The sequence below is a fragment of the Caenorhabditis briggsae genome (genome assembly GCF_000004555.2).
Source record: "Caenorhabditis briggsae complete genome, chrV, whole genome shotgun sequence".
NCBI classification, from domain to species: domain Eukaryota; kingdom Metazoa; phylum Nematoda; class Chromadorea; order Rhabditida; family Rhabditidae; genus Caenorhabditis; species Caenorhabditis briggsae.
The window spans coordinates 2,265,210-2,283,467 of NC_013488.2; the positions used below are offsets into that span (position 1 = coordinate 2,265,210).

Below are 18,258 nucleotides of genomic sequence, written 5' to 3' on the forward strand. Positions count from 1 at the left end.
GATTTTTTAATAAAAAAATTTGATTTTTTCATCACGTTTAAATAACTCTTGAATTTAGATTTTTTAACTTCTGTGAAACTCTTTTTAAAAATATTGTCCCTTTAAACCTAATTATGTCGTTTCCTGTTTGAGATATCAAAAAATTGTCAACTAATGAAATTTTTCTGACATCAAGGCAAAGATTTTTGCTGTTAACACTTTTTCGATTTCTTCTACAGGAACCGAGAAAAAATTGATCAAAGTTGACTAGATCCCAAACTCTAACTCTTCAAGTTTGAGCCGATCTCTCTCGATTCCTGTAAAAGGTATCAAAAAGTGGTAAACTGACAATATGCTTATCATAATATCACCAGTGATCATTCTATTAGAGTGTTTACGGTATGACAAAACTCTAAAGTTTCGAAATCAATACAGAAATTATAAATTTTGACAATTTCGCGATTTTTTATCACTTTCAAAAAAAGACAATAATCGCTCCTTCTTAGTATGATTAATATTTTATCAATAGACTACTTCTCGATAAGTCTTACAGAAAAAGAGAAAAAATGACTCAAAGTTTACTGTACTACCGTAAATGGTTTAATAGAAGCCCGTGTACTTTGAGCTTAATTATCTAAATTCCTATGCAATATATCAAAAATTTGTCAACTGATAAAATATCTAGCATACTATCATCAATATTTTATCATTTGTTATGTTTTTGATATCTCTCATAGGAACCGAGATAATTTAGCTCAAAGTGCCGATATAGGGTGGGTTTCTACCTTGCTGTGTGCTGTAGGCTGCTCTTCATTTTTGAGCTTGGAATTTTCTCATTTTTCATTTTCTCTCTTTTTATAAATCCAGTTTCTTCTGACTCACAAAAATCCCTACACTTGTGATTCACACAAAAAGAAAAAGCTATTCATCCAAACCATATGGTTCCCAATCTTTTCTAACTTTTTTTTGCTAAACTCAACAAGAGTATATTTTTGGATTTTCAATCATTTTAATGTAGAAAAATTAGACCATTGATACTGTTTTAAGGAGAAATGGGAAAAAACGAAAAAAATATACTGTAAAAGTTGGACTGAAAATGAGAAAGAGAGGAGAATGGGATGGGATGGAGAGAGAGAGAGAGAATTAGAGATAAAGAAGGGATAGTTGAGGACACTGATATGGAACTGGAAATCAATTTCTGAACAATTCTAGATACAATATGAGCAGATTTAATGGGCGGGAAAAAAAATTGGTCCTCAAAAAACCCAAGGTGGAAATGAACATTTTTGTGTGAACCCTGTGGTTACAAAGAGAATATTGGGAGAGAATCAGTTGTGAAAAAAAAGGATTATTTGAAAAAAAATAGTCATGGTAAAATTTAAAAAAAAATTAGAAAATGAATTACAGCAAACTGATGATTCAGAGAGGGAAGAGAATGAAGTGGAGAGAGAACTGGAGGAAAGACCATTTGTTTCACTTGGGATGTTTTTTTTTTCAAAAAGGAACATAATTTGTGCATGTAGAGAAAAATCGAGATGAAGATCTTTGAATGTGAGCTCTGGATTTTATTCATGTGGAGCCGAGAGATCAATCCATTGTTGGGAGATGGCGTCGACAGCGGGCGCAACCGGGAATCCCATCATTGGATTCATAAATTGCATGGCTCTGAAATAGAGAACAGGTGAGAAATGGTTTTGTTTGGAGTTTAAAATTTGTAAATTTTTTGAAGATCCATGGAGTTTCAGGAGTTCAATGAAGATCGAAGATTTACCGAGAAACAATAGATGGTCCCAGAATTTTAAAGCCTTAATTTTTGAGCTAATTTTTCTCGGTTCCTGTGAAAGATATTCAAAAGTGGTCAACTAACAAAATGTTTATCATAATAACACAAACATTTTGTTAGTTAGCTACTTTTTGATACCTTTGACAAGAACCGAGATAAACTTTATCAAAGTCAGGACCCCTTTTTAAAAAGTTTTTTGGTAAATCACACTGTCAAGTTTGAGCCTAGTTATCTTGGTTCCATTGAGAGATTTCAAAAAGTTGCCAACTAACAAAATATTTATCACAAAATCACAAACATTTTATCAGTTAACGATGTTTTGATAACTCTTACAGGAGCAGAGATAATTTGTTAAAAGTCTGGTCCCCTCTATTATAGGTTGAACGGTATACCCCACTGTCAGCTTTGAGCTCAATTATCTCGGTTCCATTAAGAGATATCAAAAATGTGTCAACTGATAAAATGTTTATCATATTATCAAAAAAATTTGATTAATTGACAACTTTTTGATATCTTTGACAGGAAGCGAGATAAAGAGGCTCAAAGTCAGGTGGTCTCTCTAATACAAGTTTCACGGTACTGTACTTGCTCTAATAGAAGCTCACGATATACGTTCACTTCAAGCTCAATTATCTTGGTTCCTATGAGAGATATCAAGATTTAGCCAACCAATAAAATATTGCTGATATTATGATAAACAATTTATCACTTAACAATTTTTTCATATCCTTGACAGGAATCGAGATAATTGAGCTCAAAGTTAGAAGTTAGAAGACTTGAGCCTTTTTCGGACACACTTTTTGGTTTCGAACGTTTCCCCCATAATTGTCAAATTTCAAATTCAAAAACTTACGGATTCGGGAATGGCTGAAATCCTCCATAATTCATCGTCCTCTGCATATACAATTCGGCTCCTGGATAGTGCATCGCCGTCGCCGCGGCCAACGACGTCGGATCTGGCGAATAGTTGGCACCACTGTCGGATTCCGAATCTGGACTTGGTCCCGGAGACTGCTCGCTTCGATTCCTGCGTCGATTCTTGCACACGTTCATATGCGGCGTACGTCCGGCACGATTGTTCTGATCGATCATCGGTTGGACGATTCGCCGACGAGCGTTGATGAACCTGGAATAGTTTTGATTATCAATAGAGCAACGTTTCTCTCCCCAAAATCATTTCAAGTTTCAACCCTCTCTCATCGGACCTAAACAACCACTAAAAGTGTCAAATCGTGACAATTTATGTGCGTCACAATTGCGAACCAATGGAATGAAATGGAGGCGAGATAAGAATCAGAAGAGAGTCGTTGGTTGGGGGTGAATGAAATAGCAACACACACACACACAGCCAACCTTCCAACTTCTTGCAGCATCGGATAGTGGGAGAGTGGAGATCATAAAAATCCCATAAATCGCGTTTAACCACAACTTGAGGAGATAGGCAGTGAATGAGGAGATGTGTTTTTAAGTGACCAATGTCACACTCGTAATATAAACTACGACGCAAGGAGGAAGAATGCACATAAAACCCAGTTTTTATGGGGTTTATAGGTTTCGTAAGATGATTATCTTTAGTGTTAGGAACCGAAAAATTAACTTAATTATCTCGGTTCCTATCAGAGATATTGAAAACTTATCAACTAATGAAATGTTTATCATAATATCACCAATGTTTTATCAGTTGACAAATTTTTGATATATTTGAAAAGAACCGAAATAAATTGGCTCAAAGTGCACATAAAGGGTGGGCTTCTATTCGAGCAGTAGGCTTACCGTATTTACTCTAATAGGAGCCCACCCAAGACTCAAAGTTTGAGCTTAGTTATCTTGATTAGTGTGCAAGATAACAGTATTTTGTCAACTAATAAAATATTGGTGATAAATGATAAGTAATTAATCAGTTGACAGATTTTTGGTATCTCTTATAGGAACCGAGATAAATTGGCTCAAAAGTCACGTATAAGGTGAGTTTCTATTAGAGCAGATACGGTAGGCTTATTTCATTAGAAATCTGAGAAAATTTACAAAAATTAACATGAAAGACATTTACCAGGGGACTCCCTTCAAATACAGGTTTTAGCTTCAATCGTTAGGATTCAAAATTAGCGAGCTGAATCATGGAAGACGCTTCTAGACTGCCTAATTTTTCCCATGACGAAATTCCAGCTTCTCAGGATTGTCAGAAACTTCACAGCCTTTCCAGAATCTTCTCAGCTTTACCAGATCCTTTCCGAAAGCTCATTCAGCTTTTCCAGAACATTGTCTGCCTTTTCAGAAACTTCTTAGCTATTCCAGAAGTTTCTCCGCCTTTTCAGACTTCTAGTAACCCTCTTCGTCGCCCTAGACCCATTTCTCTTCCAGCCCATCCATCTCCATCCCATCAACATCTATCAGCCTATCACCACCTCTTCATTTTCGCACCATCAATCTTGGTAGTGTCCTCCTCTCACCATTGATAAATGTCACAATCTGTGTTGTCATTTCAAGCATTTCATCTATAAATCTTTATCGTTCCCCTATCATCTTCTTTTTTCTTGGTTGTCCCGAAAAAAGCAATCAGTCTTAAGCTAATAAATTGACACTTTTTGGTTTGAAGGGAGGGGTGTCAATTGATAAATCGACCCCTCATAACAAGAAAGGCTTGTTCATCTTCTCTTTTTTCATCTTCTTCTTTTCCAGAGACCCCTCGTTTCTCTCTCTATTTTCTGCCCCTTTCCCAGTCTCTTCTTCTTCTTCGTTTCTTCTTCTCCTTCGGCTTGTCAACGTCGCCAGCTGCGTCGATCCATCATTGCCAAGGCTGTCCTGCCAGTCGTGCCCCCCGTCTCTTTTCCTCCGTTAGTCTTACATTGACTCCCGCTTCCCTCGGATCCTTCTTTCTATTTCTCCCCCAGCCATCCTCTGTTCGAAATTCTGCCGCCTTGGAGAAGAAGAGAGGGATACGGTAATCGACAGGGGACGAAGCAGCGCGAGATGAACAAGAAGAAGAAGAAGAGGATGAGAAAACACACTCCAACTGTTGCCAGTTTTTCGAAATTTCAAAAAGAAATTTCAAAAAGAAATTTTTTTTGAAATCTTTTTTTTTTGTTTCGAACGCAACACATCTTTGGGAATCAGACTGGTTCAACCAGCCCAACAGCCCCAGGAGCTCAAGATGCTCCAGAATTTTCCAGTCATGCCCACCTTGCTCAAACTTTAATTGAATCTAGTCTCCTACTACTGAATGATGTCCCTTCAAAAATTTCACAACAACAATCATTTGTTATGCATTAGAGGACCTCCTCACTTTACCAACCGAGTTCCCCATCCATCTTCCAACTCCTTTGGGGGGCATTTCTTTCTCTTCTTATCAACATCTACTATCATCAGAGAGTGTCTAATCCCTGGGAGGAGCTGTTGTTGTTGTTTTCGAATGCCTTCTAAGTCTATCGTCCCCAAAAAAAGCCAAAAAAGGAGGAGCAGAAAATGCATACATAGGTGGACACAATGGTTTCGTGGGATGTATGAGGGGCTGGGTGGTCGTTCGTCAGTTTGACACGAAATGTCAGTCAAAATGTCCACTCAATGAGCGTCGTCGTCGTCGTTGTTCCGTAGAATCATTGAGAAGGAGAAATGGAATAGGATAATGAGGGCTGAATCTGTATCCGGATAGGTATATGATGATGGGATGGGAGGAGGAGGAAGGAAGGAAGGAAATACAGTTAGAATGGGATCCGAGTAGATGTCAGAAAACCCAGAGAAACGTTTGGGTAGAATCAAAAAATTTTGGTCTCATGGTAGTTTGAGGCTTCGAACATCAGAGATTCCCTTTTCTACACCCCCAGCCTATACACGCGCTTTGATCTCAATTATCTCGGTTCCTATGAAAGATATCAAAAATAGATCAACAAAAGAAATACTGATGATTTTATGATAAACATTTTATCAATCGGCAATTTGTTAATATCTTTCACAGGAACCGAGATAATTAAGCTCAACGTGAAAATTAACCTATCGTAAACGCTCTAACAGGAGCCAAGCCTAAACTTGCTTTTAAGCTCAATTATCTCGACTCTACCAAGAAATTTTCTACTAATGAATTGTTTATCAGAATACCACCAACAGTTTATCAGTGGGCAAGTTTTTGATATCTCTCATAGGAAACGAGATAATTGAGCTCAAGGTGCACGAATAGGGGTGTGTTGCTATTATAGCATTTAAGGTACATTCAGTCGGATTTATGGTAGTTCAAGCCTTTGAACATCATAGATCTGATTCTATACACCCCCAGCATTGCTAAAAATGTAAACCTCACCATTCAGTTTCTCTTCAAACACCTCAAATTGGCTCCCAAACAAAGACAGTTATCTCACAAATTCAGTAAAATTGCAACACACACACACCATTCCCCAGACCCCTACAATTTCCTAGTCACCTCCTCCTACTACACCTAGTTAATTATCGGTTAGCTCTTCTTCTGTAGATTCTGGATAGCGATTGTTGTATGTGTATCTGGTGCCATGCGCATCCCATTAACCGATCACTCAGTCGGTCGGTGTGTGCAATGGAGTGTGTCATAATTGGTGATGGATATGGGGGTGGTGGTTACTATTATCTCCATGAAATCCGCTTCTTTTTTCACACCTCGTAAATCAAACAGGTGGTGTGAAGTCAAGGAAATAGTACTGTAGATTTTTAGATATAAGCCTTTCTGGTTACTGTAGATGCTTCAATTCAAGCCCACCCCCTATGAAAACCCACTCTTTAGCCTCACCCTACGTGAGCTTAATTATCTCGGTTCCTGTGAGAAATATCAAAAATCTGTCAACTGATAAAATAATGCTGATATTATGATAAACAATTTATTAGTTGATTAATTTTTTATATCTTTCAAAAAAACCGAGATAATTAAGTTCAAAGTTAAAGTATAGGTTGGGCTTCTGTGGCTTACCGGGGGCCTCAAAAAATTAGTCCTTTCCTATAGTCAAAGTTGATATCTCAACCCCCTCATCAATGACCCGAATGACGCAACTGTAGGTCAAATAGTGTCCCGTGTTTATCCTTATCCGAAAATCGCGCGCATGTGCGGCACAATTCTGAAGGTACCGACAAGAGAGACAGTAACCTGATATGCTCCAGATTACATAAACTTTTTTTGATGCTCCTTGACTACCTCCCAAAAAGTGCACTTACCAGTTATTGACCTGAAGAATTGTAAGACCCGTCTCTTTTGCCAACTGTTTCTTTTGCTCCTCTGATGGGTAGGGATGCTGAAAAAAAAACACATATATTTTGGTCCCTGTTCTCAAGTTACAATGATAATGCTCATCATCTGTTTGGACACCACCGTCCAGTGGGGTGACCTCTGAACCGTCATTGTTGTAAAATTATGTTACACTTCCCCCTATACCAAGGGTCCCTACCACCAAGTGTACACGTTCGGAGGGTCGACCTCCCAACAAGTTTTGTAAATCTAGATTACTGTAGGTATGAGGAGGAGGAGGAGGAGGACAAAAAAATGAGGAGATGGAGAAAAAAAAGGTGTGAGAAATTGACGATGAAAAAAACACATAGATGTAGATGAAAATTTGTAGATAACGGTGTCCCCGAGACGACTTCTTCAGCATTTTTTGAATTATTTTTTTTGTTGCCTGTCTTAAATCTTACCGCCAGATTTTGAAATAGCCACGCGCGGAATTTGGTAATCGCCTCTTTTGAGAATACTTTGGGCACTTTTCGCTTCCCGTTCTGACTTCCGTTCGCCGAGTCGGATAGCACCGAGTCTCGACCGTCTTCGTTCGATCCGCACACCGAGAACTCGTCGCCTGGAATACAAGTAGGTGTCAGTTGAGAGCTCCCTAGAGCTCCCTAGAGTCCCGAGGGACACCTCTTGTATTCGGAACCATTGTGTTGATGCTTGATAGGGGGTGGATGAATGAGAGATAAGAAATTGAGAAAAAAGAGAGAGAGAATCAGAGAATCAGAGAACGAGAAAGACTTTTCAGGACAGTATCCACAAAACTTATAAGAACTCAAAAAAGTGCAACCAACATAAAATCAAAATTAAAATTTTGAATTTCGCGCCAGCCAGTCCTTACCGTAAGATTCTGGAAGAGCCACTGTCTCAGTCGATTCGTCGCAGTCTTCGGAAAAATCCCACGTCCTCGACTCTTTCCAACTCGTCCATTCGGCGTTCCCGGCTGCTGCTTCTTCCCACCACTTTTCGACGAAGACACCGACGCCGCGTCTTCCATTTTAACGTCGGATGAGCTCATCATGACGACGTCAGGCGTCCCATAGTCACCATAGTCGGTGTAGGTCATATCTTGATGATGATAAACGTCATGATGAGAGTACATATGGGACATCATGTCGCCATGATATTCAGAAGCCGACGACGACGATGACGGTGGGATAAGAGAAGCGTCAAGCATCGAGACACCGGCACAGTGCAGACTTTGCTCAATGATGTTTTGCGGCGGGGGTGGCAGTAGGAAGTCTTGATGATGGGCTGGTGGTTGAAGCTGATGATGTGGGAAATGATGAGGATGATGGAGGTGGTGTTGATGAAGCGACGAAGAAGACGGACCTGCGGAGACAATAACACACATATAAAAGCGCCGGCGGATTCTTTCTAAAAGTGTCAGTTGCAGGCGAATGCACATACAAGTGTTATTCAGAAGATGATGAGATTGGGGATGGATATAATAATTAGAATTACATAAACGAGTATACCATGCACAGGGAAAAAAGCTAGAGCGGTTAAAAAATAGGATGGCAATTCTATGAAGGAATGATGAAAGGAATTTGAAAATGAGTTGGAGAGAGAGAGAGGGAGCAAGAGGAAGGAAGGGACTTCCGGGGGATAGCATCACAATAGGTCCGAATACAAGAGGTTCAGGTTAGCCGGGTTCCAATAGGAAAACGTTTTTGCGGGTTAATCTGAAGGAACTACCGTAACCCGTTGACAAAATACTCACCAGCTTCTGAAATCGAATCCATCGAGTTTCCGTTAGCCATTGGCGTCTCGCCGGACAGCGGCGTCGAGTCCTGTCTTAGACCACCTGATGAACACGTCGATGGACTACTGACGGCTATGGGCAATAGCGTCTGGGAGGCTCCAGCCGTCGAGTGGAGCGTCCCGCCGTTCGCTAAAGGGTGATCCCCTGGTTGTGGTTGTGACGAAGAGGAGCTGGCGGCCGCGGCGGCCATTCCAGCCATCGCGTACGCCATTGAGGATCCCGGGAACATCTGAAACTATAGATTTTTCGTTTTTTTTTGAAATCCCTGATTCCCCTAGAATCTTCGTTCCAACATCCCTATTAGCGGCATTCATAAAAAAAACCAATCGCCCCCAACAAAAAAAAACCAAATTATGCAAATTCCAATGCGCGCATCTTTGGAGAACGTCTTCGTTTTCGTCCTCATCGTCTTCTATTTTACCGCTAAGACCCCCATTGAGTCAAGTACTTTCTTATTGTTCGGAGGCCGCCACCGCCTCTATTCAAGGGTTTGAACACTAATGCTAACTGTTCTACCACTACTATCACCACCCGCTGTGCCAACACCAACAGCTACACTCCCATATTTACCGCGCGCTAATCATTTTGACTTTTTGACAACACGGCTTGCTCCCTTGTGTTTGTGGTCAAATGTGTGAGTATATATCTCTGGGATGAGAGAGGAGACACTGAATCCAATTATTGACACCCTCCCCCCTCTAGATAGACAATTTGCGCACTTTACTAGATTGACTTCATCGCTATTATCCATATTTATACCCCCATGAAGTCGAATCAAAATAATATATGAGAAAATGAAAGGAACAAACTAATGGGATAAAAATTAGATACTGATGAGAGTGTCAGCTGTTGCTGCTCCCCAACTACTGAATCTATCTATTTCTCACCTCCAACGGATGTCCTCCACCCAACACGTTCTCGGGTAACGGCACGGATTGTGGCTCGTACGGTGGTGGGTAGTGCATCGGCGTCGCGGCTCCAGCGCCACCCATCGATGGTGATCCAGAGTGTCCGTGGTGTCCCATGCTTCCAGGTGACATTGGTGGTTGAGACGACGAGGCACGCTCGTCCCCAACAATGTCCAACGGCATCTTGCCCTTCAGACACGTCACGTATCGATTGCAGAAGTTGTCACAGAGCTCGTGGACCTGGAAAAATTGGATTTCTTTTCAGAGTGAGGGGTATACTTGTAAACCGGGAATCCACTAAAATACATATGATAGATCTTGAAGAGAACTACATTATATATCTTGAAAAACTGTATCTTGTCTATGAACAAAGTTACAGACAAAACAAACTCGGCGCGGCGCAGGTGGGCTTGGCCACCTTTTGGCTTGTAACTCTATTCATAGACAAGATACAGTAATGCAAATTGTATCATTTTGTAGTACTCGTCAAGTGTTATCATAACCAATTCAGTTAATTCAAAAATATTGATTTCGAAAGAAACTATGGCTGGGCCAGCGAAGGTCCGGCAAAGGCCTGGTATCATGAGAGGGAAATTTCAGAGCTTGGAAAATCTAGGCCACCCACAAAATTTAGGATCTGGTTTTTGAAAATCATAAGTATCAACTAGTCCTGTTATTTTTTCCTAGAAAACGATGCGAAAACAAAAACACCTCCTCGAAAGTGTGACCATAGTCATAAAAGTACAAAAAAAAAATGCCTCCAACAAGTCTGGTTCCTCTAAAAGTGCAAACCGACCAAACCACCTAGGTTAGACCTAAAATGTTGTCTAATTTTCAGCAAAAAATCAGAAATTACAAGTGTGTACTTCTCGGAGAAGTACATGCTCGCTCGGCTCCTCAAACTGATACGGTGCCAGTCGCCGGCGCCTCTCTCAAAAAGTACACCAGAACAGGCATGGTTGATAAACTGATAACTGTTCGACTCCAAAAAAAATTAGAAGACCCTCTCTAGGACGAGACGCAGAGACTAAATGCACTTTTTGTTGAAATGAGGCTCTTTGTCTCATTCTTCACACTCCCCACTAACCTTTTCCAGCTCCAGCAGATGAAAACGGAGCATTTGAATCGATTGGAGCATAATTTGATCTAGCTGCGGATTCGGCTGATAATATTGCTTGTCAGCGTTTTCCTGGGTCTGAAAATTTATATGAATTTTCATTATTTCAATTTTGTTGTTGGTGATCTTCGAGGTATGTTATATTTTTTGTTGACAAAACACTTACATGTTTCACAAATTCATTGAGATCATCTTTGAAAGAAGCGCTTGAGCAAACGTCGGATGACGTCGTTCCGTCTCGTGACGTCTCGCGTGGCGTCGACGTCGCCAGTTCGCATTTCTCGAATAGAACGACTAAAAGTGGGTAGAGTGGGTGACTGAAAATTTTTAAGACTTGTAGAAGAGGCAGTTGAGCCATCAAATTGAATAAAAAAAAAGAATACTCACGCATAAATCGCCTCCTTGTCCCGTTTCATCGCCTCGCCCATCTCGTGGTGCATCATCGGAGTGGTCGTCGGCGCGGCGCCCATATTTGTGTACAGGTTGAAGTAGGCAGTCGGATCGGCCGCGTAGCTGACTGCGTCGGTGCTCGCAGTGCCCGGTGGCGGTCCATAGCCATCGTTGAACTGCTGGAAATAGGGTTAAGATAAGATAGGATAGTTGTTGGGGAGGAGTTTAGGAGGATTCTCTTAACTTATCTAGTTTCTAGATTAAGATTGGAAATTCTTTAGATAAACCTACTCGACTTAGAACATAAATCTTCCACACTACTAAAAGATCCGAACGGTGGATACCGTTCGGAACATTTTCTACAAAAATCTAAAGATTCCAAATCCGAACATTTTTTCTTCCTACTTCTATTTCTCCATTCCCTATTCCTTCTCTAACACTGATCATCATGAGGAGACTCTCTGATTGATTGATTAATGATTGGGATCGTAGGGGTTGACAAGGTAAGTGATGGCCATAAAAACGTGTCAAAAAATAGAATCCTAGAGGGTCCTAGAGCCGTTATAATCATTTTAATGGGTTTTATGAAGTGGCGTAGTGGGTAGAAAATTTTCGTCGTCTTATCACTCCTACAGAGAAGGATGATACTGTCGTTTAGATCGTAAAAAGAGTCTTTGGTTTTTTTTGTTTCTAGTTGCAAAAGAAGGTTTTCGTTTTCCTGCTAGAAAAAGAAAAAGGGATTTTATTATATTTTCCGTCTAGTCTAGAGTATCTAACCTAGATCTTAATTGGGCCCTATACTATTTAGTACCCTAACGACTGTTTGAATGAATTCTTCAGTTACGATAAAACCTCTATTATAAAGGCCCCTCCAATAGAAGGTAGATTTCAAGGGAACGGCTCAAGGACGGCTCTCAGGCGTTTTGGCTCCCAAGCCAGAAAACTGGGGCTGGTGTCAGCCAAGTGGAAAAGAAAAAACCAAGAATGAGCTCCCAAAATCTCTAGCACTTGAAAAACCAAACACGACGATAAATTATAGAGGAGAGCGCGAAACGAAACGGATGTAGTGCTAGGGAGCATCACTGTCAATGTCAGAAAGTAGGGGAAAAAATGAGCGACAAAAAATGAAGGAGTAGTACCCTCTGCGCCATGGTCGTCGTTGCCGACACACGGGCTGAATAAGATGAACGATGGACGTCGTCGTCGTCGTCGTCGGGATCGGCCAAAACTCTCCTCGACTTCTACTTTGGTGTCAGTCCTCACTGGTCAGGAGCTTGTCTCGCCCGCCCCCCGTATGTCTTGTTGATCGATTGATTAGTGTGTTTGATGTGTGTGTGTGTGTGTGTCGGGTTGGTGTGTCTCGAATTGATGATGATGGGGCTGATGGTTGTCGTGGTGGTGGTGTTCCTTCGTCGTCGTCGTCGTGATCCCCCTGTGTCGATTTGGAGAATTAGAGTGAGAGATATATTTTCTGAAGAACACGGAGCGAGAGAGATAGAGAGAGGGATGGAACAACGTAAATAATATGACAGACAGATGAATATCGAAAATGACAACTTCTCACACACTTCAAAACGGTTGTATGTCAATCTTGTCCGATCGGTGGTGGTGGTGGTGGGGGGGTGAAAAGGGGGCGGAGCTATTGCTGGGGCCCCCAAAGTGAAGATGAAGAAGAAGGGCTACCCAGAGGGGTAGATCGGACACGGCGCACGCGCTCTCCTTCCCCCCTCGGGGAGGCCTGCCTCGTCTCCGCCCCCTTGCGCCCAATCGTCAGAGGTACCGTAGGACACGATGGCAGCGAAAATGAAAGTGGTTGAAAAAAAATAAAAGAGAAGAACGAAAAGGAAGATGTCGACCCCGACGACGACGACGAAGACTACGAAAAAAAAACATGCATTTTGCCTTTTTTGCCTCTCTCTCCTGCTGCTTTTTTTGTTTTAGCAGCAGCAAAAAGCTAGCCGACCGAGGGAGTAAGCTAACTCGACTTTTCGGTTCTTTGAGTAGCTCTCGATCCTTAGGCATATCCTTGTAACCCATCCATCCTTGTTCATCCTTCAAAATCTGACACCGCCAGTTGATAAGAGAGAAGAAACACATGATTAATGTGATTAGGGGGTTGATAAATCGGATGCCGAGTGAAAACGATGGAGGCCAAAAAGAAGAAGAAGAAGAAGAAGATAGGATGGACCCCGATTTGTGTGAAAATCATCACAAAATGTTGAGAGAGAGAGAAACGATTTGGGTATGATATGAGGAATCTCGCATATCATATCAACAACACCAGCATGATGAAGAAGAAGAATGGGATTTTAATGGCGGGGGTAGGAGAAGAACAAAAACTAGTTGCTTGATTAATGCTATCTAATCCGTTTTATCTACAAAAACATTCTTGATTTTGAGGTTTCCAGCTAGCTCACTGATTTCAGAGCTCTCCAATCCGTTGGAGCCTATTCTATAGATGCACGTTGAGCTCAATTATCTCGGTTCCTATAAGAGATATCAAAAATCTGTCCACTGATAAAATATTGCTGAAATTATAGTGAATAATTTATTAGTTGAATAAATTTTGGCATCTCTCATAGGAACCGAGATAATTAAGCTCAACGTACAAGCATAGGGTGGACTTCCAGTAGAGAAAATATGGTAGGTTCTCCTACGCTTGGATCTCAGGTTGAACCTTTTTTTGGAATTTTTAAATTCAAAATTCAAAAAAATGAAACAAAATCCCTTTTCTAGATTTTATAATAACCCATTTTTAATAAAATTCACCTTTAAAAAAATGACTGGAATTTTTAGATGTGATATTCTTGTTCGTCTATTTTCAAATACTGTTTTTCGGCAAAAAGGTTCAATTTCGCAATTTTTAAAACTATATTTTTAATAAAACTAGCTTATTCAAAAATTGCTCATTCTAACTATTTTTAATTCTCTAATTTTTTACAGACTTTGGCGGGAGGGTCTAGCTACCATAAATGCTCTAGAAGCCCAAACTATACCCTTATTTTGAGCTCAATGATCTCGGTTCTTATAGAAGATATCAAAAATCTGTCACATGATAAAACATTTGTGATATTACGATAAATAATTTATCAGTTGAAATTTTTTGATATCTCTTAAAGAGCCGAGATAATTGAGCTCGAAGGGAAGGTACATGGTGGGCTTCTATTGGAGCATTTACGGTAAACAAGACTTTTTAATTGTAAAATTTTTGCTGGTCTATTTTGAAACAGTCGAAAATCCGATTTGGAAAACTCAGAAGCCCTTTTTTCGTAAATTTTCAAAAAAAAAAAAAAAAACTACTGCTAATCTAACTATTTCAAACTAGACCAACTTGCTCTAAACCACCCGAACCAAAAAAAACACCCACCTCATGACAATCAATCTTCTCGCGTTTAATACTCGACGTATCCAAATCGTACGTCGAAATTCCACCCTGCTGCTGATGTTGCTGTTGTTGAGCCGTCGTCCATGTGTCCGCTGAAGCGTGTGCCCAAACTTTCGAATCGGCGCTCATGGCTGGCTGCTGAAAAATAGATATACCCTTCTTGTATCGTATAAATCATTTTGATTGAAGATGGAGGGGACGGCTACTGTCAAGAAAAAAAAAGAGATAGAGAAAAGAAACATATGTTCGAAAGAATTTTTTTTCAAAGAGAGACAGAGAGAATTAGAGAACGAAAGAAGACGATGGTCTCGATGTGGTGGTGGTCCGAATCCTGATGAAGGTTCAAGAAAAAGGATGGATGGACCCGCGAAAAAAGAGGGGATTTCAAAAAATAATAAATGGGCTCCACGGGGTTGATCGACTTGAGGGCGCCAAAAAATTCAAGTTCTTACGATAGGACATGACAGTGTGTCCTCCGCGCCTGGAAGATAAATTGCTTTTGTTCGTTTCGCCAAATGCACAAATCAAAGCTGGGTGTGTGTGTTGTCCTCATTATTCGGGTTTCGTGAGGATTCAAATTTTTGGTAGTTTTGGTTAAATTTGAGAGAGAGGGGGGGGGGGCACCTTTCGAAACTAGTTTCCCAACTTTTCTCAAATTTGATAAGGGCATTGTTAGGACAGTCAATCGATACAGTCATTTTTTGACACATTCCCCCTTATCACTAAAAATGCTCTCCGAAATGGCACTATGACACAAAGATCCCTTACTTAATATACTCCAGCTGTACCATATTAAAATTTCCTTTGTTCTAAAGGGATTAAGATTAGAATCGTCATGGGAGGGGGAAGGAGGTGTCAAGTGGGTTAGCTGGGGGAATAGAAGAATAAGGAACTTGTATAAAAGTCAGAATTAGTAAGCGTAGGCGGATCAGGCAGTAGTGCTCTGGCTCCTGGGAAAGTTGTAAATTACCATAAACTTAAAAGTTTACAGTTCATATTTTATGGCCATGTACAATGTGAAGAGGGCTCAGTAGAGATTGATTACTGTAGATAATACAGACAAGGTATGATTTTTGAATTAACATGTCTAAAGTCTCGAATCCAATGTTCCAGAGAACCATCCCTTCCAGATCTTTGCTTCACAGTCCCCGCCAAGATTGTCACAGAAAAGAGCATTCGAAAAGAAAAAAAAAATTCTGACGCACACTGATAAGAGATTACGGTGATTGTTGCGACTCGGGCTGTGCGCTGCTACGTGCTTCGAACATTTTTCCCCCTTCGAAAAAAAAGTTATCAGTGGTTTTTTTTTCTTCGGTGCTCCTCCTTTTGCCGCTCTCGCTCCCCTTTGTTCCTCATACCGTACTTTGTTCCTCATATGCACCGGGAGAATGGCGAGATACCTCTTGTATAAATACCAAGTACAGTAACCCATGACGTGTGTGTGTGACCATCGTCATGATCGCCAGCCGGCCGGTCTGGTCTCTAGGACTCGAAATTTGAAAAACGCGCCTCGCGCGCCTCTCTCCTTTAGAATCGATACGTTTCGGAAAACGAGGGAAAAAAGGCCAAAACGAGGGAAGGGGACTGCTGCACCGGGGGACAAGTCATACAAATGATTGATGAGGTCTATGGAAAGATGAAGAAATCGTGGATGGATGAAAAAAGCAAAGGTATTGAATTCATTTTCTTCCTATATATTTCTGTGACTCACACAGGCCAGCAGGTGCACGCCCCCATTTTGGTTCATTCGTTTTACCTCAAGTTGTAAAACTGAGATAAATTGGTTCGGAGGAGGGGCTTAATTGGTTTATGTATCCTTTTGGCGGAAACGAGTAATCTAGGTCAGCTAGGTTCTAGGGTACCGTAGCCTAGCAACATTAAATCCTGCCTAAAGCTCCTTTTCAAAACTCAGAGTCGCATCGCATCAAATCAACATCTGATTTGCATTTGGAAATACTCTTTTCTTTAGGCTTTTCGGCAGATGCACGATTTGCTAAAAGAGCGGCGGCGGTGACAGGCTCTAATCTGCCATGATATATCACGTCTTCTGCCGACGAAATGAGACATTAAGGCACAGCTTGGCTTCTAATTGCTAGTAGATTGGCTTCTAGTTGCGAACAGGGATATATTATATTTCGGTCCCAGAATCAAAGAATTCAAAAGTTCATGAAGGGAGCATCTTGGGATATTTGATACTATTTGGAAGCAGAGGGAGGGGACCCCCTTCCTCTTCCTTACGCCAACAAAAATCACAGATGCTATAATTGGTCCTCTTAAGTGGATAATTGACTCTCTTTCTCTTTCTGGGGGTACACCAAAATTTGAGATGAGGCTAGTCTTAGTTTTCCGGAAAATGAAAGAGAGGAAAAGTTGAAGATGATCGATTTCGACGGGCGGGCAAAAGAGAACAAGGTGAAGAAATTTATGATGAATCGCTTGTAGGATTCTGGAGATGGAGATTACGGTCTGAGGATCACGAAACAGGTGGTGGCCAAGAAGTCGTTAAGTTAGGTCAACTTTTGGACAGGTGTCCTAAACTGATGATGTGACATTTTTGAAGTTAGGGTCTTAAGGAAGCTAGGAAGCTAGGAAGCTAGGAAGCTGAAAAACTAATTTTCCTAGAATCTAGACCTCAAACTTTTTAATCAAAAGCACACAAAAAATTTGATCTATCAGAATCAACTTTACAAAACTTTTTCCCCCAAGCTTATACAACCCCTCTCCACTGCCATAAAACTTTGAGCCAAACAGAGGTCGCTATGCATCGACGGCCGTAAATCACAAAAATGCCACATGAAACTTGTCAAACAGGTACAGCGAGCGGCGGGAGGGTGGGTCCCAAAAGTTGCAAAAAAAAGCCGGAAGAAAATAATGGACCGGAAATCTGTATCTTTCTAATTATGGATGGGCGGTGGGGTGTGAAAAAAAGAGCCGCCCATGGAAATAGATCATATCTGTCGTGGGAACAAGGAGTGGAGGTCGGATGGTGATGAAAAGGGAAGAGAGCAAGTCTACACGAAGAAAGACACGACAAAGAAGAAGAATTATGTATTCTGGAGACACAGGAAAAAGTGAAATTCACACCACACAGATACAAAGAACAAAGAAAATTAAAGGGACACTTTGAAGGTGGTGGTTTTGTAGAGAGAGAGACAAAGAACTCGAGAGAGAGGGAGTGAAAAATTGGGGTAGATCAAAAAATTGTAGAACTGCTTTTTCCATAAAATACTATGTAGAATTCTAAAATTTGAGATTTCCTAATCAAAAAGGCCGAGCCCTCGCAACCACCAAAAATCTATAGAAGACACTAAAGACCCTAGAAGGTCTTATCTAACGTAAATGCTCAAATAAAATCCCCTGCACCGTGAGCTTCATTATCTCGGTTCCTGTGAGAGATGTCAAAAATCTATCAACTGATAAAATGTTTGCTATATTATGATAAACAATTTATCAATTGGCAATTTTTTGATATCTCTCAAAGTAATCGAGATAACTGAGCTTTAAAAGCCCTCGTAAGCGGAGCTTCAAGTTCAGCTAGCTTCTAACTTCGAGCTCAATTATCTTGCTTCCTGTAAGAGATATCAAAAATCTGTCAACTGATAAAATATTAGTGACATTATGATAACCAATTTATCAATTGAAAAGGTTTTATATCTTTTGAAGGAACCGAGATAATTAGAGCTCAAACTGTAAGCATT

The 18,258-nt window shown here is 40.7% G+C and overlaps 1 protein-coding gene across 1 annotated transcript; it reads right to left on the reverse strand.

Moving 5' to 3' along the window:
* Positions 1 to 1,544: 1,544 nt before the first annotated feature.
* Positions 1,545 to 14,689, reverse strand: Cbr-unc-62 (the record flags this gene model as incomplete). Its single annotated transcript, XM_045236697.1, has 12 exons — positions 1,545 to 1,644; positions 2,616 to 2,888; positions 6,932 to 7,008; positions 7,406 to 7,563; positions 7,899 to 8,372; positions 8,719 to 8,989; positions 9,648 to 9,908; positions 10,756 to 10,863; positions 10,952 to 11,102; positions 11,173 to 11,354; positions 14,543 to 14,605; positions 14,630 to 14,689. The coding sequence occupies 12 exons, from the start codon at positions 14,687 to 14,689 to the stop codon at positions 1,545 to 1,547; spliced, it is 2,178 nt and encodes a 725-aa protein (XP_045091368.1).
* Between the last annotated feature and the right edge of the window lie 3,569 nt (positions 14,690 to 18,258).